Raw genomic sequence first — 22,149 nt, forward strand, 5'->3', positions numbered from 1 at the left:
TCGTCTGAAATGATTACGTCTAGCTCTGGTTCTTTGAAGCGTCACGGATCGGGATTGGTCAGAGTCTGAGTACGCTATATAGAAGCGCGTGCCCGTTCCTCGAGATTTGCTCGAGGCTAAATCTCGAGGTCAAAGCATTAAAGGCTTGTAAGGATCGCTAAGCATCGCGCGACATCGGCGAGCACTCCCTCTCTCTTTCCCTCTCCCTCTCTCTCTCTCTCTCTCTCTCTCTCTCTCTCTCTCTCTTTGCTTGCTTGCTCTCTCCCCAAAGACCAATTTGTGATTCCGAGTAGAGCAAGGACTACGCCCACATGTACATCCTTTGGATACTTTCGGTTCCCATTTCCTTTCTCGGGTGGGCGGGTCAAAAGAGACCTGTTACATTCATCTTTCGGGGGACTAAATACGCTCCCTGGTAAACTCCCTGGTCGGCATTAGAGCGAAATCCCATGCATTTTATACGTGGCCAGGTCATTCAAAGCGATGGCTCGTTGGTTATACGTGATGTGTACACTGGAACACCCCCTCCCTCGCCACGGGCTCACCCGCGGGCACCCTTGTGGACACAGTCCAACCCCGAGGACCTTCGCAACCTTCCTCTGAAACATCGGGCTCTCTCTTCTTTTCGTGCTCGCTGCCTAACATGCCCACTTTCCCTTCAGCCGGCGAACCTTCCGGCTATACAGACCGGCAGCAGCCTAGAAAAAGGGGGTCGGAGAGTTTTGCGGAACGGAGGGAGGGCATGTTTGCGCGTCGTAAGTGGCGTCCAGTGTCTGTACAGCGTTCCTCGTCGTCCCTGAAGGTTTCCACCAGCCACCGAGTCAGGGATCATACACGCCATTCGGTGACAGATACCGCAGGATCCGAGTGCATTTATGGCTGGCGAGCCGAGGAACGGGGAAGGAGGCGGAGGTTACGGGACTGCCAGAGGTGTAATGTTATCGTTTAGCGGAAAAATAGCACGTTCCGTGAGGCGACGGTGGGCGGTAGTAAAAGCGATGCGTCTTATCGTTACACGGTATGAGTGGTGTCTTCGGGGTTTTCTCCGGGAAGTCGTGTTCCAGCTCGACAAAAGCCACGCCGGCAGCTTTCCTCCGAAGAAAGCCGTCTCCCGGAAATCTGTTTACCGGTCTCGCGAAGCCATGCACCCAAAAACTCTCGATCGTCCTCTATTCTGGACAGCTTAATAACGAACGCGTTTTTCAATCGCGAGCGCGAACGCGTTTCTCCGGCTGATCGCGGGTACTTAACAGGGTCACTAGCCCGTCGTTCTAGAGATATGAAAAGTTCAGTATCTCCAGTTTTCAAAAGGTACGAACCGATAATCTCTCTTTTATCCCGGTCTATTCTGACTGGAGGGTCGATCGTTTCGAGGCTCCAGATTGAAATTCGTAGCTCGACCGAGCGCAAAGCACTTTAATGCTACCCTACCCACCTCCCCGCATCGCCCATCCCCTCGCCGGGGACTCATACCCTTCTTTTTCTCCTATCATGCGGATTTCGAGGTGATCAATTTTATTGCCCTACTCGTTCCCCAATAGTTCCTTTCCCCCTCGACTCATACAATCGTTTCCGAAAAACATCCGGATTTAAAACTGCAGCCTTGAAGCCGACGGTGTCTTTTAGTACCAATTGATACAAAATAACGCTCCGTCGACGATAGCGTAGTACTCAGGCGGAATCGTCGTCGCGGGGTAGCTACCTCCGGTATCAAACTCTCTGCGAATAACAACGGTGATTAATAGTTATTAATTCCACGTTGGTGCCATTTTTCTATCGATTTTATCTGTATCGAAGATACTTAATTTATTTCGGCGTGTACAGAAATACGATCGCACAAATTTTGTTGTAAAACAGTTGCCAGATTTGACACTGTTGCAGTAAACCGTTCACAGTAACTCAATTTCAATTCTCTTTTTAAGGGTACAATGAGAAGTTATTACAATTCCGTGTCATTTGTGTCTTAAGCACTCTCGATTTTTGTTCAACTGTACAGAATAACAGCGACACCAGTTTTACTATAAAATAGTAAACCTCTGTCACCTCCGTGACAGTTTATATGTAAAAAAATCTTTTGAAAATCATTACTAAAGCCTTGAATATTTGTAACTCCAATACGTCAATTAATAAAGTATCACCTCAGCTTCCACTATATCGTGTTGAATATTTTTAAATGTAATCATGTCTTCTCAGTATGTTTAATATATTGTTACGAGTATGGATCGGAAGATATTGACTCAATCAACAATGTACAAGGACAAGTGAGTGAATCCAGAGACGTCATGGTGAATAATTAGAAAGATATGTTCCTCTCCTTTTCTGAATAAAGAGTTACTGTTATCCCAATAGTCTTGACATTCTATTTAGTATACCATGCTCAGGCAACGCTAATAATTGTAAATCGCTACGCGATGCCACGAGCCTTACGCTTTCTTTCGTATTCGCCACATCCAGTTCTGTTCCAGCAATCCGAAAGCAAACACGATTATACGTTATTCTTTGCGGATGGTTGACAAGTTCACTTGCTAAGAGTTCGCAACTGACACGCGAGAAGTTTATTTCCGAAAATCTGCTCCATCGCTGTAGGTTCCAGATGTCGGGAACCGGTATTGATTTACTATCAGAAACTTGTTCTTCGCCAGGACCCGGTGCACGCGTTGTACTTCCTAGTTCTCGAGACACGGCGATCATAAAACAATCACACCGGCAGCAACTTGTCCAGCTGGCGATCGTAAGAGTCGACAATTTCGCTGATCAGCGAATCGCATTAATCAAGGGGAGCGCGGATCGGTGAATCGTCGAGACGCTAGGACATCTCGATCTGCGAATCGCATGATGTAGTTGATACGTTGAACGGCAACGACCAGTCGACTAGCCGGCAGCCCGGGTATCTCTCACTTGGCTCGGGAAAATAAAACGATTCCTGTGAAAGAAGGTACGTGGGCGGTTGCGAGGGCACGGAGGTAGAGATGATACTAGACGAGGAGACGAACGCGGGGCAGGGATGTGAGCGTAGAGGAGCTGAACACCCTAGGGAGCCGGCAGCTCGTTACGCGAGACGTGGCACAGCTCTCTTTCTCCCTTCTATTCTCTCTCCATGAGCTTTCCTTCGCCTCTCTCCCCGTCCTTCGTTTCACTCCCGCCTCGGCCGTGACTCTCTCGAGCCTTGATCCTTTTGCACATCTATCTCCATCCTCGTTTCCCCTCAGCTCTCAGCACTCCTCGTTCTCGAAGCAACGGCGGCGGTCTGAATAATGTCCCGCGTATACGGTTGTCTCTATACGCGCGTATCGCTACTCAGTAACAAGTGGATATTATGTTACCGGTGCTGATGCCATTGCTACTCTGGACCGCCGCGTCGTACCGTTCGCCGTGGGTAAGGGGATCCCCCAGCATCGATGGCGATTACGCTACAGGCGCCACGCTGTCTCACCTACCACTGTTGCTGCTTTCTCACCAGACGAGCAGCCGTCAACCATAACCCACGCTTCACAATCAGAGCCGTTCACCTGATACTGATTCTGCTTTCTGCTTACGGTTATTCAACTTTCGCGCTCGAATGGTGATTGCGAAGGTAATCAAAATTACCATATAATTTCTAGGTGGCAAAAGTTGCCCGTATGTGGTAAACATGTTCTACTTGGTACATCGAACGTTGATTTACTCTACTTGTCGGTTCTAAATGAGTAGTTATTTCATTGTCCAAGAAGAAACAATTCCTAGACGAATTGTATGGGTATGGTTGACATATTCTACTTATTTCTCTGTCTAAAAATAGCTGACCAATTCTACTGAATCCAATCCCTAAAAACATAATCTAATCGGTTCTGTTGAGATAAGTGTTTTGGTGAACATTTTCTGCTCTTTCCTAAAGTAGGATTTTTAAGAAAATATATATATTTTAAAATACGAGATTGAATGAACACAGTTAGCGAAGTATTGTTTTAAATGGTTGAAACAATCATAGCCAGGCTGAAATTTTCGACAATACACCGTCCCTATCATTGGAGAACAAGAAATTAAGCTGAAACTATTGCATTTAGATTTCTGCTGACAGATTCGTGCCAGTACGATAGAAAACACAATCTGATCTGATACACAATGGACAACACAGCGTTTTTGTGGAGAATTTTCTTGGCTGTTCCCGTTCTGATTAGGGCGAGCATTGAAGCCCCGATAGACAATGGACTGTAGCAGGAATATGAAGAAAACGTAACCGAAGGGGAAAGGGAAGGTCGAGGCGTTTCGCGGAGAACTCGGTAATGACTGTCGCTACTTTTCCAGCATGTCGGAAGCGCATTGCGCCATTTCCGCTGGCCCGGAAGTGCGGTAACAAAGCGCTTCCGGCACGCGGTCTCGAGGAGGTTGTTACGGCGGGGGCCATGGCGTAGGGACACTCCGTGACATTTCAATGAACTTTGCGGCACAGTCATTTTCTCCCGAAAGTTCATCGGGTCTAACATGTGTTTTCGGTGGAAGGTTGACGAACTTTCGACATCACATTTCTGGCTTCGCGGAGGGATTAAAGACGAGCGATATTACGGCAAAGTTCAGGGTACGCTCGCGAGTTGGAACAGCCGCGCGTCACGCTGTGCGCGTCGAAGTTCTGTTTTCGGTGGTTCGGCTTGTAATATTCCACCCCTGTCACCTTAAAATTACAAGACCCAAGGTAAAGGATAAAACAATCGAAAATGCTCGCCTACTTCGCCGGTGCAATAACAACAGATCGCGGACGCTTCGAAATATACTTCGTGAAATGTGGTCTTCGCAGCGGAGTGGTGCTCGGGCGCTTCGAACAAAAGAATACCTTCCACGGAAATATGATGAAAAGTGGTTCATACACTAATTCATCTTCACAATAGTTCGCGTAAAGCCGCGAATGTGTTTCAATTTATTTCGGATTATACCACACCTACGTGTAAACACGCCTTCCAACCATTCGCATGAATTTGGTTACAGTGTGACTCGACACAGATAAAATATCTTCCTCTTTAAAGCAGTCACGATAGTTTAGTGCAAATTTATAAACTGTCTTTCGCAAGAAACCATTGAACGAATCCTTTGATCCAAGCACACAATGTAATAGGAAAACGTTTAAATAACTTTGGTCTTGAAATTCTTACACAGCAACACATGTTAGACATCTTCAAAACTCGGTAGATTTTGTACTAAGCGTTCTAAATTGTTCATATCACTTACATGGAAATACGTACACTTATTTCAAGCATCTGTGACACGGAACCGAGATCTGATAACGACGCTCCGTCTTGCATCGTTAAAAAGGAGCTTCCAAATTTCCATTCCAATAATGCTTGGGGCGATCGTCGACCGAAATTGAAATTGCCATGGCTGTTGGAAAATCCACCAAGAAATCCTCAACAGCGCAGCAGAAACGTTTAGGGGCACTGAATAACCGCGGGTGGGTAATGTGTTAAAATAAACGAGTATCCCCGAGCTCCAGGGTCCTGGTCCGTCCCGAACGTATATGCCACTCGACATCGAAATAAAAGGAATTTCCTTAAGAATGGCTATACGATAACATCAACTATAGCGCGGAGTTATCGCGGTGCGGATCGCGCCAAACGTGCCAGTATCGTATTGTGCGCGTTGCCGAGCCGGAGTGTCTGGCACCGGTCCCGAATTCGAAACGGAACGCGTGCATTCCTATTACTTTTTCCGAACGAGCCTAGCGGCGGACGAAGAGGGACGGTCGGTATAAAAGAAGCGGGGGGTGGTACAGGGGAGGGGGCTCGAGGCCAGTGCAGCCACCACCATTTTATGAAAATTGCACCGCCCGTTCCAGCTGCCCCGAGCGTTCAGGCGAAATATGTTACTTCCATCTCGCGATTAATGGTCGTTATTTTATTTCGAATAACGCGCGCCCCGCCGTGCCCGTACCCCGCGCCGAAATGCCGCGCTGGAAACTGGCCGGGGCAACTTTTCATGGTCCGCGTTCATTTTTTTTTTACTCCCCACCCTAGCGAACCCTCCCTCGAAACGGATGATGACCGGGCTATTAAAAATCTTTCAGCCGCGACTATCTTCGATCACTGAATGGGAATTTTTATGATACGCGTATTTCATCGCGACGATATCGATTCCAGGACTGACGGCGTTGTTTTCGCGTTCGCGGGCATCTAAAGAACCGCGGTTGTGTCCGTTTAACGAGCGCCATCCCACGATAGTAAATTATGGAGCGCGTCAATCATTCAGTGGGATGATAACGTGAACGGTATAAATAAATGAGGACACGCGTGGAAATAATACAAATGAGGCATATCCAAAATGAGCGGCCGATGGTACATTATTGAAAAGGCCATCAAGTCTTCTATCAATAATTGAGAGGCCCGGCATTGCGCATTGAAATCCGAGAATGCGTTGGTGTCATTAAAGTCATCGGCGATTTTTCCAAAAAGTGAAGAAGAAGCGATCCGCGTATGGTTAAATATAAACTCTTTGATCGCACGTGATATTTATATGGAATTTTGTTCGTGTTTTGCCAAAATATTCCAATAGTTTGTAACACCGTGACATCATGTATTAGAGTAAACATAGATCTTTGAGGAATGAGCAAAAGAGTTTCCGAATTTTTTCCCAAATGGGATGAGAATAATATGATACGATAACCTGTGAATTTTATTCACTTATGATCAAAATGAGTAAATGTAATTTGAATGAATAAAAATATTCAAAGACTATACAGCTACTGTATGTAACAAAATTTTACGTAAAAAGTCGAACAAATGTGATTCATACTCCGCCAACACAGCAGAGAAATATCAATCAATTCTCGTGATAATGGACGCAATATCATTATTATTAGTCATCCGTTATCCGATTACAGGGTCCCCGGCAAATAGCTCCGATTCAGCTGGCCGGACAATTTCCCGTCAGATGCGGTGAAATTCCAGGCCCTTATCGAATAATAGCGCAAATTGCCAGCCGGCCACGGAGGAGTCTTTCAAACTGAAATAACAAAATTTTCATCACGGCAATCCGGCCACGATCGAACCGGGGACGAGCTCGCGCGTGAGAGCGCGGCGTTTGCCTCGTTAATACGCCTGATGCGTGATTATCGGCCGCGGCGGCGAATCGTGATTTCCGAGGTCGCGTCATAATTTATGTGCTTCCGGCTTTTGACGACGGGATGGAATAAAATTGTCGGCGGGGTCGGGCAGAGCTTTGGAAAAATGTAGAAATGTCGCGGCGACGCGGGAACGGGCGCGCAGACGGCCGCGGATGCGCCGGGACGATGAAAAGAGCCGGTGGAAACGCTCGGATCGACAGAGCATCGAGTGGAGAGCGGGCGGAGAGTGAGTGAGAGGGACAGAAAGAGATAGAGGTAGAAAGAGAGAGAGAGAGAGAGAGAGAGAGTGAGAGAGAAGAAAAGAGAGAGGGAGAGAGAAGAGAGTGACGCTTTGGATAGAGTCCGCGGAAGGGGAAGAAGGGAAGGGTACAATTAAAATTAGCGCAATTCAGTCACTCGCCGGTAATTCGCGTGCCTGGCATTTATATTATTAAGCCACGCAAATTTCTCTCGCCTCTCCCCTCCCACGCCAGTGGAAATTCTCTCACAGAGACAGCCGTACACGCGTGTGACCCCGCCGTCGACCCTTCCTGGGTCTCCTGCGCTTTACCCTTTCCCCTTTTGATACGTTCCCAGCCCCAGTCCCAGTCTACCATCCACGGCTCGCAGTCTCGCGGCGGGAGTTTTGACCGTTAGTAACGGCCGTGTAGACTGCGAAGAAAATAATTCCGGGTTTTGAAATGAATTACATCTAATTGCTCTTATTACGGGAACGAGAGGGTTTTATTATTCTCTCTCCAACCGCGCCGCTACGCTTACGCCCATCGCCGTTTCCCGCACCCCCGTTTTCCGCGCCCGCGACTCTGCCCTTTGGCCACTTCCTGCCCTTAATCGTATTTGCTTTTTCTTGCTTTTGCCGCCTAATCCCCCGCACCGATGAACGCTCTTCCTAAACGAACGTCGATTCGAGTACATACTGATGAGGTGCGTTCCGAAAGGTATCGTCGAATGGCTTTACTCACCTTTGGATGTGTTCTCCTCGGGAAGGCTACTTTCGGGTCGATCTGCAACAAACGAAAGGATTAAACTGTTAGTTGGTCCTTTGAAAAGCATTATTTTGTATTATAGCAATGTATATTTTATTGGTGAAGATAGCAGACAGCATTTATCACTGGTATTTGGTTAAATGTTTTCCAATCGCAACATCTACAATTAGTAATTCTGTAAAAGGTATTGATAAACGAAATGAGATTGTTGATGCTGAAGAAATTCTGGGATATCATAAAACTATCAAATTGCAAACAGCGTTCATACATCAAGAGGTCCGTAAATTGATAATATCATCACCGTAACCCATTTAGTGTCGATCGAAAAAGGTTTACCTAAACGAAAAATATTTTGATAAATTGATGTAATTAAACGTGAGCTGATGATAAAATTTATTTAACTATTTTATCGTCGATAATAAACATTCATAAAAGAAAAATGGCCATGTTCTGGACATATTAACAAGTGAATTAGTCAATAAGGTTAAACGTTTCATAGCGAAGTATGATCAATATATTATACCCAAAAAATTGGTTATAATATAAAGCAGAGGGTTCCTTAACACGCTGACGCCGCCGTCGATATTCACGATTTTCTTTGTGAGCCGGCGTCCGAAATTTATAAAAATTAAATAATTATGTTCAGTTTGTAATAATCAATTTCTATGTTTTTACTATTGAATATCTGTTTGTAATGTTCAGATAAAATAAGATAAACCTATTTTGTAGTATCTATTTTGTGAAATAAAAGCAAAATAAACAAATGTACGCCGCTCACGGGTCTGACACGTATGACTTACCGGTGGGTCAAGCCGGCGTCAACGTGTTAAACTCTAATATGAAATAAACAGCTGTAAATAGTAATTTACATGATTTTGATTGACTGTCGTTATATTATATAAACGAAAAATAAATGGTAGAATTCGAGACTATTGTAACAAAAATTAATATTGAAAACTAAGGAAAAATTAGCGTTACCAAAACGTAACCGCACTCGACGCGTTAATGATTTCTCACAGCACCGTTGCCTGATACCAGTAACCATGAGAGAAAACATTCGAAACGAGCGTCGGTGGGTCCAGAAATTCCAGCGGAAATCAGCGACTCATAAAATCAAGTTGCGTGCAAAGTCCGCGGAGAAAGACATCGGTACCGGTCGGCTAACCAAACTCTCAGCTTGTTCACCTCCAGCGAGTTCCTGGGCTCGCCCGCAGGGACGAGGAAACAGGTCGGACGTAACCGCAGCTTACGCCCTACGTGGCTAAAAAGCAAAAAGCCGTGTCGCGGCGTCGGAGAGGGGTTGGAGGTATGGAATTCCCAGTGCAGCCGCGACGTAAATTTTCGGCGCGAAATCGAGCCGCTCGAATGTTCGTAGCGACTTCCCTCGTGACCTTACTTCGAACTTACGTGCGTGAAGCTACGCGGAAACGTACGTGACCGTAGGGGTGTCGTTCCGCCCGGCAGCCAGCTATTCGAGAAGTTTCAACTTTGTCGGCGCTGCTTTGCCGGAGAAATCTTCGCGAACTATGAATCGGCAGCCGCCCCCCCCCCCCAAACCTCGCCATTGGCCCGCGTCGAACCGACGTGCATATTTTCGGTGCGTGCGATATCTGAGCCGCGATTGCTCGAAAACGCTGCGAATAGTAATTCCGGTAGAGCGGGTTTGAACTTTGGAAAAGTCGAGGGGATTCCATAAAATCAACAGACGAGGAAAATAGACGCAGGGAGGAAGAAGTGCATGCTAAAGGTAAGATGCGATGCAATTTCTACGAAAATGTAAAATAATGAAATAATTAGTATTTAGTATTTTAGTTTAAGTATTTTATTATATTAGTACATTATTTGGTGTTAGTATTTAGTATTAGTATTTGAATGGATTTAAAAGAAGAAATAATTTTGAATCACATAATTGCAAGAAGTTCATCTTGATCATCAGAAATCGATTGCTCTAATTGTGGTTGACTTATTTCACTTGCACAACTGTGGTGTCTCTCTCTGTGTTCTCTTTCTAACTGACATATTCTACTTATCTGCCTAAAATTGTTCCGTTCCAATAATCACCGACTTGGTTGACTATAATCGTCCCATTCTACTTATGTCACTTAACGTTGACCTTTTCTACTTGCTCAACCGAATGCAGTCTTTGGTTCACTGTTCGACTGAACCCTACTTACGAAAGTGGACGAAGTATTGGTGTCTTATTCTACTTACTTAATCAAACCCATTTGATTGTTACTTGTCCATGCTATTCTACTTGTTTGCATCTATCTGATTAAAATTGTTGTTACAATTCTATTGAATTTCTTGCTTCGCGTTTCTGATTGCATATTGACTTTTTCTACACCAACAGGTGTCACCAACAATAACTTGAAGAAAATACTATTCCGGAGTAGATTTTAATTAAGATGTTATCAATTTCTGTTCGTCGAAACCATTAAATATGAAATCGCGTTCGTTTATATTCACGGTTCCGGTTAGTTGTGCTCGAGAGACTACATTATACGTTTAATTTCCGAACAATCGTCTGCGGCGCTGATTCGGCGACTTTTTATCGAGGCCGAGTTTCTCGCCGCTTTCCTAAAGTGGGTCAGTTTTCTTGCTTTTATCGCCCGGCTCAAGACGCGGAGCTGGGAGATTTTTTATCGCGGCAACTCCATCTGAAGTATTTTTCTCGATCGCTGCTGGTCCTGAAAATATTTGTTTCATTCGGTCGTGTCTCCGAGCTCCACCTGAAGATGCAATCAATTCTCCCGTTTGGAAACTTTCTCATTTTAACTTTATTCAATAACTAATGCTCCGAACCAGTCGCCATAATTGACTGCCCCATTAACGTTCCAGAAAGCTTTAAACACGAGTACCCTATTCTCGGATATTACCTGGCTCCTGGTATTACAACAATGTTTTTCCTTATTGGATTCAAAAATTTTTACTCGACTGCTCTTGTTCACCTCCTTTCGTTTCACTCCATTTGATTTACTATATTCGTAGATACGTTGCTTCGACTTGGCATGATTTACGATCAGGATCAATTACCGATCCCGTCGCAACGCATCTCATTGCCAAAATCTATTCGGATCATTCCGAGGACAGGCCGCTTCGCTACCAAATAAGCGGCAGTTTTCATTGGCGATCTATTCAAACGTCTGTCGTCGATCCAGCGCAACGTCGTAATTAAGAATAATGTCTTCTAGATAATCCGCGCCGTTAAAAGACGCTCCATCTTTCATGCTGAGCTTTGATAAATGAAATGCGCAGGCACAGCTGCGAGCAACAGCGTCTCGCGTATAGCTACAAGGAATATTTCTCTTCCCAAACACATCAAACGGTGCTTGCTATTAATATCTTTCCTTTGGCAGGATTTTTGTATCCGTCCGCGAGACGCAAGAAAATTCAATGAAACCAAATCCGTCGGGTTTTCATGCGAAACCAAAATGCACAAAAATTGTCGACATTTCGAATGCTTGTTAATCCGATTACTGTGCGAGTATAGTGGTAAAATTATTTCAGGAAATTGTAGATCCACTAGAACCGTTAGATCTCTATGCTAATACTATCAGCACGGGGAGAAGAATCGTGTGCAAGAAAATAGCAGAAGATTAGGAGACAAAGAACTTCTTGCCAGCTAATGAAGAAACCGTCGCGGGATGCAAGAATCACGGGAGCGTTCAAGCTACACCATCAGGAACCACAGTTTTCCCGTCGCGAATCACGCAGCAAACCGGTGTTTACAAGAAACAAACCTTCAAAGACGGTTCGCTGATAGGGAAGACGTGACGTTCTCGAACTCGAGCTTCTTCGGCTCGCGCTGGTTTCACGCTAGGCAAGAGAAAACGTAGCTCGAGGGGGTAGAGCGGAAGCCACGAACGTGGTAATGACAAGCAAGAAAACCCGCCTCTATCCACCGCCACCGTCGCCAGGCGCACCAACGAGCGCCTGGCGACGCTTCTCTCTCTCTCTCTCTCTCTCTCTCTCTCTTTCTATTCCTCTCTCTCTCCCTTTTCTTCTCTCCCACCTCCCTCTTCCATCTCTCTCTCTCCTCCTCTCCAACTCCCCCCTCTCCCTGTCTCTCTCTATTCGTGCTGTGTTTTCTCCCTTTCCTGTTCTCCGGCTCCGCGAACCACCCCGTTTGCATAATCCCCTACGGCAAAGTTCACACCGGTCGCTCGCACGCCCCCGGACGCCCTGGAGCACGTCAAGCGACCCGACGTCGACAGCTACAACGACGAGGGTGGAGAGAAAGTCTTTCGGTTTTCGTCTTCCTGCGCCGACACCGTGATTCTTCCTTCCTTTCGCCCTCTTCCTCTTCAGCAACGAGAGCGAGTGGAAGGAGTAGCAGGATCCAGTCTAGCGCGACAACTTTCCTACTAGCCCCTCAGGAGCAACGAGAACAACGGATCTCGCGGACAAGTTTGCACGGACGCGCGGATGCCGGGCGCGGATAAGATTAACTGCCGTTTGACACGCGCTACGAGCATAATTCCTGCGTAAAGATTGCACCAATGGGGCTGCTAGTCGTCCCTCTCCTATAATTGTTCAAGTTTTTGTTGCCGCCCGATTACTCTCACTGTTACATTTAGTTGGCTATGGGCTTGAGCGATGAATGGTTTCTACTCAGTCGCGTGATAATTTTGACAATCTTATGGCAAATGGAGCTATTGAAGAACTAACTTTTCTCGTATTTTTATTTGTAGGACAGTTATAGAACCTGTTCTATAATTAGTATTCTTTTCAGATTGATATTGCACTTAACTAATATTGCTAATAATACTAATAACGAGTTAATAATGGTATTTTAAAAATACTGAAATTGTAAGTACACTTTTTATAGTAAGTACTTGAACTCGAAAGGTCTAAATAAACACTCTTTTTATCGTTATGATTTAACACTAAAAAAACTTAAAAATTATATAGAATTAAGGTATTTTATTCAGTCGAATTAAAATTGCAATGTAAACTTATATGGCATCAATTATGTTTTCAACATTCGAACCTCTTACAAAGTTTAATGAAGTTACGAAATTATAATATAGATTGGTGTAAAAATGAATATTTAAAAATTAAATTTTATGCAATTCTGTTACCAATATGTTACCTCTATAGCTGACACGGTAGTTAAAGTTAAAAGAGTTTAATTAAAACTATGTTTTATAAAGGTAAAAACAGTATTCAGTGAATTGTGAAAAACTCCGTGTTAAAACTGGTCGATGACAATAAAAAAAATAAGTAAATCAAGGTCCTCGTGTTGCTGGTCGCATTTGATCTGACTAGTGAAAATTAGAATGTAGATGTAACGTTTGTCACTCTCGGTTAAAGTAGACCCAGTCTGGCCATACGAGACTGAAGTCAATAAATATTTAAGCGTATACTTGTATATATACTCATAGATGTGCCCATCGAGTTTTCATCAGTGAATTATTACATACCTAAGCGAAGTCTGTTCTATTCCAATTTGTCTAGCTTAAATAATGACCCGTTCTATTCGCCTGACTAAGGCATATTACATTCTACTTCGCTGTCTGCAATATATTTCCAATGTACCGGTCTGACCACAGGTGGCCTTATTCTACTTTGTCTTGTTCACTCGATTGGATCTACGTGCAGAACTATGAATATAGACAAGGATTTAGATTTTATTGAAGCAAAATCTTAACCAAAGTATCACGTAAATGTAGTCGATTTTGATAGGATTTCAATTTATAAATTCATGAAATCAGAAAATTGAAAAACTAACGTTCCGAAGGCTGTTTGTTCGTTTCAGTTTCAAAGCAACATCACTTGCAATATTGATGAAAATAGTTTCACTATTGATGACAATTATTTATTCGCTAGCCGAAGTAGATAAAAATAATCGTAGACCTTGTGACACGATAATAATTTTACAGCATGATAAAACGTAACGAAACTATATTTAGCTTATGCAAGTGCATGGCGGTAGTAATAGTCAATTTTAACACCCACGGTTTTAGCTTATTATAGTACGCAGATAAAATACACACTTTATTCTTCTGCAACGCTTCCCTTAATTTAGATACGTCGCGATAACGTGCATCTTGAAATTGTGTCGAGACAATCCTCGTTTATTCATTTTACACGTTCCTTTTTCAAGCCGAAGGAACATCACAACATCTGTTAGAATATATTATATGCATATCCTAAAATTATTTAACCGTTTGATGAATGATAAATCAAATTCCGTAGTGAACGAAATCACTATAAAAGAACACAAATTGGTATTAAACAAAATATTTTTTATTTTCTCTGACTGCAAACTATATCGAATGTACTGCAGAAAATTTATGCAAAACAGAAACATGTGTATTGAATTAAACTAACAAACGTGTGCGCGCATTTTTATTTTTCCACTAAATATTCGGTGTTCTAACACATCGTGTATTTTTCACAGTATCCACGTTCTGTTAATATTGGAGTTAATTCTGACGAGCGACTACCAGGCCCATCAATCGTGGAACTAGATTATTATAACCCGTCGATACAAGAAACGCGATCACGGCTCCCAATCATTACGTACAATCGGCGAGAAAGATACGGTCCATGATCGACAGGAATTTGTCAGCGGCCAGTGAATCGTGCTCGACGAATCGATCAACGAGATTAGTTTCGACGGTCCGGTTATTCGATTCATTTCGTTCGCTTCCGGGACGCGAGTATCGCGCGCTCCATAGCACGGAGAGAACGAGGATCGGCGGAACAGAGAGAGAGAGAAACAAAGAGATAGTGGTAGAGAGAGGACAAAGTCATCGGATCGCGGAAGATAGAATTGGAGAGGGGAGGGCCGCATTACGGAGAAAAATCGAGAGGCTCGAAGCCATTTTCGCAAACATAACCCAGTTACCCGATATCGCGCGAAATGATCGGCCGCCAAACCATCGTTGTCGATGACTGCGGGCGAGGAAGAAGACGACGGCAACGACGTCGACGACGACGACGACGACGACGTCGACGATAGAAATTCAATCTGGTTCGCACGCCTGGAAATTGGAAGAGTCACCTATCCTCGACCGACCGGCTGATTCGAGGAGCTGCCGCGGAGGAAAACCCCCGGCTCGTATCGGCAACATTTGGGAAAGTAATCCAGGACACTATTCTTCGCGCCTCCGTTCTCTCTCGCTCTATCTTTCTCCGCTCGCGAGACCGGCGAGTGGCTTCGGCGTGGATTGCGCCAACGAGAAAATTCACGCGAGGCTTCGCGGTAATTTCGACGAAATCCGAACGCCGACTGTCTGCGATGGTTAAATTGTTAGGCGGAGTTCTATTCTAAGACATTTCAGAACGTTTCTGCTCCCGCCGCCGAACTTCAGTTCCTCTTTTAATAGAAACTCTACCGTTCGCGGGTATCCGAACAATTAATGAAGACTAATCAGAGGTTTTCGTAATTTTCGTTCTGCGAACGGGTAGAGTAGTGTGGGCAAACCAATGCGTCGTTGGTTCATTTTCGAGCATAATTAATTTTGTATTTATTGAATGAGATATATTGCGATTTGTTTTATTAAAAAGTAAAGTAAGTGAAGGGACAGAAAACATGTAATAACGCGTAATGTTGAAGTGATTCAGTGTTGATAGAAATCGGTCGCACAGAACACGAAACCTTCCAATCCAGTTAGAGTGATCGGTTCATGTTTGATATTAAAGTTACACAAATTATAAGGTCTCTAACAAAATAAAAGCAACACATATTACTCACCAGGAATCGATATATTTAGTATTAATACTGTGTGCTTTTTCTGTGATTTTCTGAATCCGTGTCGCAGCAAGAAGCTTATATCAATAAAATATTACATCGCATCTGATTAATTACGAAACAAAAATGTACACGTTGCTTGATTAAGTAAAATTCAATGAAACCACGTTTGAATACGACTACCCCAAAGAGAACATTAAATGGCACAGGCGCGTATATGAATCCGTTTAACAATTTTCCAGAATGAAATCAGTTCTGGCGACATACATGGTTTCCGGAACGTCAAATACGCTCCGGCGAATGCCACCAAAATTCGAGACGCAAAGTTGCGGTGTTTTTCACTTCGTTTTACTTTGGAAGCCATCAGTGGTACACGGCGGTACTAAAGTTTTGGGCGGCAAACATATTACGCCGTTCCATTTCCTTCGGGCTTAAACTTTCGTCTGCAGAGTATATCAATTTATAATAGATGGATATGTGCGGGAGACACGCGGAAGCAGACGCAAAGAGGATGTTATTAAACTTTAAATTTTGAATGCGACGGACAACGGTTTAAAATGTTTGGCTGACGACGAACCCCCCCCGACACGCGGGGGAACGATTCGAAAGCGGCAATTAAAAATTATGGTCCGCGTTGATGCCGGGCATTATCAAGCAGGGGATTTCTGCGCGCGGCGCGGCGGCATGTCGGATATGAAATGAATTTGTGAACTTCAGCGATAAATTTTCCGTGTTCGGATTGAGTTTACAGCTGATTAGAATGCAAATGGATTTGGGAAACTAAACTGGACATTATAACTAGACTGTAACGCTATTGATTACGGCTTGCGCCTAGTACATTGTGCTCCTCTCGATAGCACTTTGATTCTGAATGCTCTTCGACGATGGAAAGGAACGAAACAAATTTCGAGAACTCCGACGGGCTCCGCGGATTTGTCCTTCGGGGTTCGTTTCGTGCCGACATTCTTTCGGCACTTCACGTTCGCCACGGGAGGTGGGGGGGGGGGGGCGATGGAGGATGGAAGCAGATGGATAGAGAGAACGGCTCGAGTGTCATTCAAGATTTAACTACAGTCTCAGCAAGATCGGAGTAAATATCAGCGAGCTACAAGTGGGAGATTTTCCCACTCTCAAACAATCCTTTAGCCCCACCCAATCCTCTGCTCCCTTCGCGATTTTCTCCCCCTCACCCGCCGGCTTCTCGCCGCCCTATCTAATTCTGTCTGTCCTGGGCACATGGCTCGCCAGTTCCGAAACTTCCGAGCTGCCTCGCCGTGTGCACAATGGAAGCTGAGAGGTTTTTAACAGCGGCGAAACTTTTGATTGATGCACCTTCGAGACGCGGTCCGTTGTCTTTGAGCCCGGACCAGCCCTTGGAAATAGGTAACAAGATGAACTGCGCGGCCGAAGATCGATCTTTTCGTAAATTACAAATTATAAACTAGACTGAACTTCATGGTTGCCACCGTTCCATTCGACGGAAGCCGCTGTGATTGCTAAACTACACACGTACCTTAATTTACGCGAATATCCGTTCCACGTGGATTCGATTTACGCAAACAAAAGTCGTGTGAACTGTGTCCTAAGCAGAATTTTTATTTTTTAGTTTTTACTCCCTACGTATCGAAATGATTGTTGAATTAGTAAATTTGGAGCGAAGTAACATGTGCGGGTTAATTATTTAAAATAATAATTTGTTAAATATTTATTATACTCGTATAGCTGTATTATACTTAATAAATGTAATTAATGATAGAATAGGTGTAGAACATTATTCTTCAAAATTATGGTGGGTGTATAAAAAAATAAGAATTTCTTCTAGGATGAGGTTTTACTGGTTTCCTAACATATTTCAGATAATATTAATATGAATTTACGTAGATTTATTAATGTTTCAATTTTATATAAAAACGAAAAGAAATAAATTTTGGGGCTAACGTAGATATTTCACGATGCCCGGAACTAATAAAACGATTTATGCAACAGATTATTTCTTCAGTATAGGGACAGACGAATATTACAGTTAAATTATTGTCGAATAAGCGCCGACAATGGCGCATCGTAAAAAATACAATATCTGAAGCTAAGTTGATGGCGCTAGCAGCAACAATTATTAATACAAGCAGATTTATAATTCCTCGACGAAAACAAGCGTGTCACATCGGCACAGTTCATATATTTGCCTCGATGAAAAAATTGATAGAAAAATTGTAGCAACAAGGTCTTTAAAAGTAGGGCTGTTTGTCCTCGTTTCCCCGTAGTTTGATACGAAGACGCACGACCGGGAATACGAGAGAAAGATTGCGATACATCACACGCGATGCATCGTCGTTCGCGGAGTAACGTGGACCCACCTCCTCATCTCCGGTTTATCGTCCCGGGATTGTCCTATAAAGAAACTTTTTACGGCGCTAATAATCTAAGGAAGTTGAAGGGACGTTTAGCCGTGTTTTTATTTCATTCGCGAGGCATAAACTAGCCGTGCACGCCAGTTACCCGTCACAGGGGAGGCGCAATCTTTTCTGCAAGGAGCAGATGGCACGAATATAAAACGCCGCGGCGCGGCGCGGCGCAGTCAAAGATTCCTCACGTATAACTTAATCCGTTTGTTCCACGGTGTTTCTCCCCCATCGTCGCCCGGCCCCGTGCCACCTATTTCCCCAGGTTTATGTCAATGACGCGCATTTCTCGGCTGCTGCAAACTTACTCGAGCCCGTCCTCGCACGCACACTGAATTTTAATCGGGGACTGGGAAACCTTCTCTTATTGGGGGGAATGCCAAAGTAATGAGTTCTACCCGCAGCACGACGTATCCATAAAGAAATGTAGGCTACGCTCGCGCTGAAGCCCCACAATTTTTATGTTCGCACCGGAGCCCCGGCACAGGTAGCCGTGTCACGTGACGAGTCCAAGACCACGCTCTAATTTACCATGAAACGTTTCGTAGATCCTTGAGAATCTTACCTCTGCTTCGTACTATTACGGAACTCCTGTTAGTTTATTTTCTGCGACCTAAAATTGTACCTGCGTTTTAGAATTTTTTTATATGCCGTCATCAATCGATCCTTCTATTTTAAATTCAATCAATTCTCAATTTTATGTCTATTAAACGAGACAGAATTCGATGCAGATACCGATTTACATTTTTATGGCTCGTCTGACCACAGGTCGGTTGATTTTACTTGGAAAGGTATTAAAGTTTCCTTTTCACGTATTTGAAGTTTCCCTCTCTTTTCTAGCGTATATTATTTCATAATTGTACCACAATTGATTTATAAAAGTCTTCAATTTGTAAGAACAATAAAATCGTCGCAAACTTGAATGCGTGTAAATAAAATTAACCCTTTGCACTCGGAGCCATTTTAACTGTAAATCTGAAATAATTTTTCTACTTCGTGGTATTTCCATTGTATTTAACAAAATAAATTTTTGTGCACAGAAAATTTATTCGTGTGACTCCTACCAACAGTTTTACTACTTGATAATTTTTTAAATCTAAACCTTACTGTTACAAAAATTATTTTGCAACGTAATAGCATAATTTTAGTGGTGCCTCAGACTCACCACTCGAGTGCAAAGGGTTAATAAGTCCGAGCTAAATTGTAGTTTGAGTATCTCTAACTATAATAAATTCTCTTTAAGTGTTTTCGAGCTCATAAACAAACATAGAAAATTTTGAAAGATTGGAGACGATTATCCGAAGCCCGCGTCTGATTTTCATAGTTGTTGACAATCGGCGACTATGAAAACAAGCGATGAGGTTCAAATAATCGTATCTCCTTTCTCCAAATTGTCCATTTTTTTACAATCTCGAGAGCAATTACAGTTACAAAAATACTGTTAAATAAAATTATTAATTCAATCTAAGATAAAAATTCTGTACTCTATAGTGTACATTTCGATTGTTATTTACTTGAAAATGTCACTGCTTAATTCAGAAATGCGACGTTCGGTTAGTTGAACGCGAAAATCGAGATGCAGAATCATCCGGTGAAACTCGTCAATCGCATAAAGGAAATTACCGTCGATTTCAGAAATCACACCCGGAAAGATAGGATCCAACAATCACGGCCAGGGTGAAAGCAAATACGGTCTAAATTCGTGGACCTCGTGAATCAGGTCTGGCTGCATTCAATATCGGGCCATGCAAAGCCATACGATTCCGAAATTCCCACCTATTTACTCGCCACCCCCGCGTTTCTATTTCCTCGAGGCTGTCGCTCGTCAGCTATTTAAACAAAGCCGCACTTATAATTTACTTTGATTAGCCGCTCTCCTCAAAAAACACAGACAGAATTGAAACTTGCCAAGGAATCCGCGATAAAACGAAATGAAAATTAGCAGGGGTGAAGAATGGCGGCTGAATCAAGGGACAAATAGATATTGGCATATTTGACGACGATCGACCATGCGAGCGGATATGAGAAATGATTAATAAAGTTTAGAAACCGGTTTGTCCTCGACCAGCCTCAAACACCGACTGAATCTCACCTTACAGATTAAAGACAAACAGCCACGGCTGATTTCGTAATAAGTTCCTCTTTCATCATTGTCTGACGGGCGAGGCCGGTCTCTTTGATCGACGCCGTGCATCTCTGTAGCTCGATTCTCGTCCCTGCTCCCATTTTTCCACGCTCCTGTGACTGTTCTCTTTAGCGAGATTCGCGATATTTTTTCTCCGCGTGTATTCTCTCTGTTTTCACTCGGAGGCAAAAAAATAACACGCGCGTGCTATCTTCAGTCGGCGTGCATACAGGATGTCCCGGAAATCGTGGTACAATCGGCTGAGTAGTGATTCTGCATGCGAACATAAGTCGCAAAAATAGTAACATTTTTTTATTTGAGTCTTTGTTTTTCAGAAAGCTGAGTTGGAAGATGCGTCAAGTTCGCGTGGCTAATAGTATGATGAGAAATAAAATTGTTATGTCATAATGAATTTTGTCGCTTTATCCTACGCAATAGTATTATTGCAATTTGTCTGGAAAACAATGAAGAAAATGTTTTCTTCAATGAAAAAATGTTATCTTTCTTTTTCCGACTTATTTTTACATGAGGGATCCTTATGAAGACAACAACTCAAGTATATATATTTGTAGAAGATAGTCTTTTTATGTCCAGAGATTTTTCGGTATCATAATTATGACACACGAAATGAACAATAGTGTGAGTGTGCTGTTTTTTGTCTACGGTGTAGATGCGAGCCAACGAATCCGCAAACGGACAGAAGGGTCGAAAAGACGTGACAAAACGCTGCTGGGAAAGAGGGACCAGCAAAAATGGCAGAACTCGGAGCGTGGAGCGAATCGGGGAAGCGAACCGTCTAAAAGGGAATCGGACATCGAGAAGATCCACAAAGGGCGGAAAAGAGTGACATAGAAAGATAGCGGGGAAAGGGACGTAAAGCCGAACGGACAATACAGTCATCGCTTGAAAACTGGGCCAGAAACAATGCGTCGAGATCCCGGATGGAACGAACGCTTTCCTTCCCGTTATCCTGATCTACAGAGAAATTCGAGCCGCTTCGAGTATGCCGTGAGAATCGCGCGACGGCCTTGAACTTCCTCGACAATAAGCACACGATCTTTCTGGGATTGACTTGTCCTAACTTTTGCCGTTCGCGTCGACTTGAAATTTATTACTTCAGCTTCTTTTCTGGATTCATTTTGACACAGATCCTCTATTATATAAAATCGTGTAAGTATCTAATATTAGCTGTGTTTGACGGATATACTCATAATGGAGAAGTGGCAGTATTATCTCTCATGAGGAGTATACTCGTCATATGTAAAAACCAGTGACTATTTAAATTTTAATTTTAGTAAAAACGAAAACATATTCTCAAACTTGAGTTTAGAATATTTTGAGATTACGTCAGAAAAGAACACATAAACAACAAATATATTCCTCCTAATTGATTTTAATTATTTTCATCGTGCACAATATCTTTTCCGCATGTTCGACTGCAATCCACATTAATATAAAATTCCACTTCAAAATTGCGACAAAAAAATAATTTCAACTGGTTCAAAATATTTGTGAATTCTAAAATCGCGTCCTGACGCGGCACCGTTCTGTTTTCATCGGTCGCGTTGATTAATGCCGAGGCGAATGCATTTAGGTTCCGTAAACGTCAGGACAGTTTTTTGTTCATTCCCCTAGTCCGCAAGCACATGCAAAAAGACGGTCCACCGAAGTTTCTTCTGCTTCCTCTCAATTCTTAGAACGGTTCCGCGTCCATGGACGCCAGGAAAACACGGATTCTTCGTAACAAAGTTGAAAGTGTATAAACTTCGATGTTTTTGCTGGGCCATAAAGTTTCTCCCCGCCATCCTCGAAACTGGCTGTAATGGCCGTCGCAACTGTCATTCCTAGGTAGC

General features: G+C 43.4%; 1 protein-coding gene across 2 annotated transcripts in view; it reads right to left on the minus strand.

Moving 5' to 3' along the window:
- Nucleotides 1–22,149, minus strand: part of Rbp6 (RNA-binding protein 6) — an 895,262-nt gene that overhangs the window by 370,908 nt on the left and 502,205 nt on the right. For both annotated transcript variants that reach the window (XM_078192887.1, XM_078192889.1), the window contains exon 4: nt 8,050–8,091. In XM_078192887.1, coding sequence (XP_078049013.1) covers nt 8,050–8,091 — 42 coding nt within the window. The remainder of the gene's footprint in view (nt 1–8,049; nt 8,092–22,149) is intronic.

The sequence above is a fragment of the Augochlora pura genome, chromosome 10, assembly GCF_028453695.1.
Source record: "Augochlora pura isolate Apur16 chromosome 10, APUR_v2.2.1, whole genome shotgun sequence".
Lineage (NCBI taxonomy): Eukaryota > Metazoa > Arthropoda > Insecta > Hymenoptera > Halictidae > Augochlora > Augochlora pura.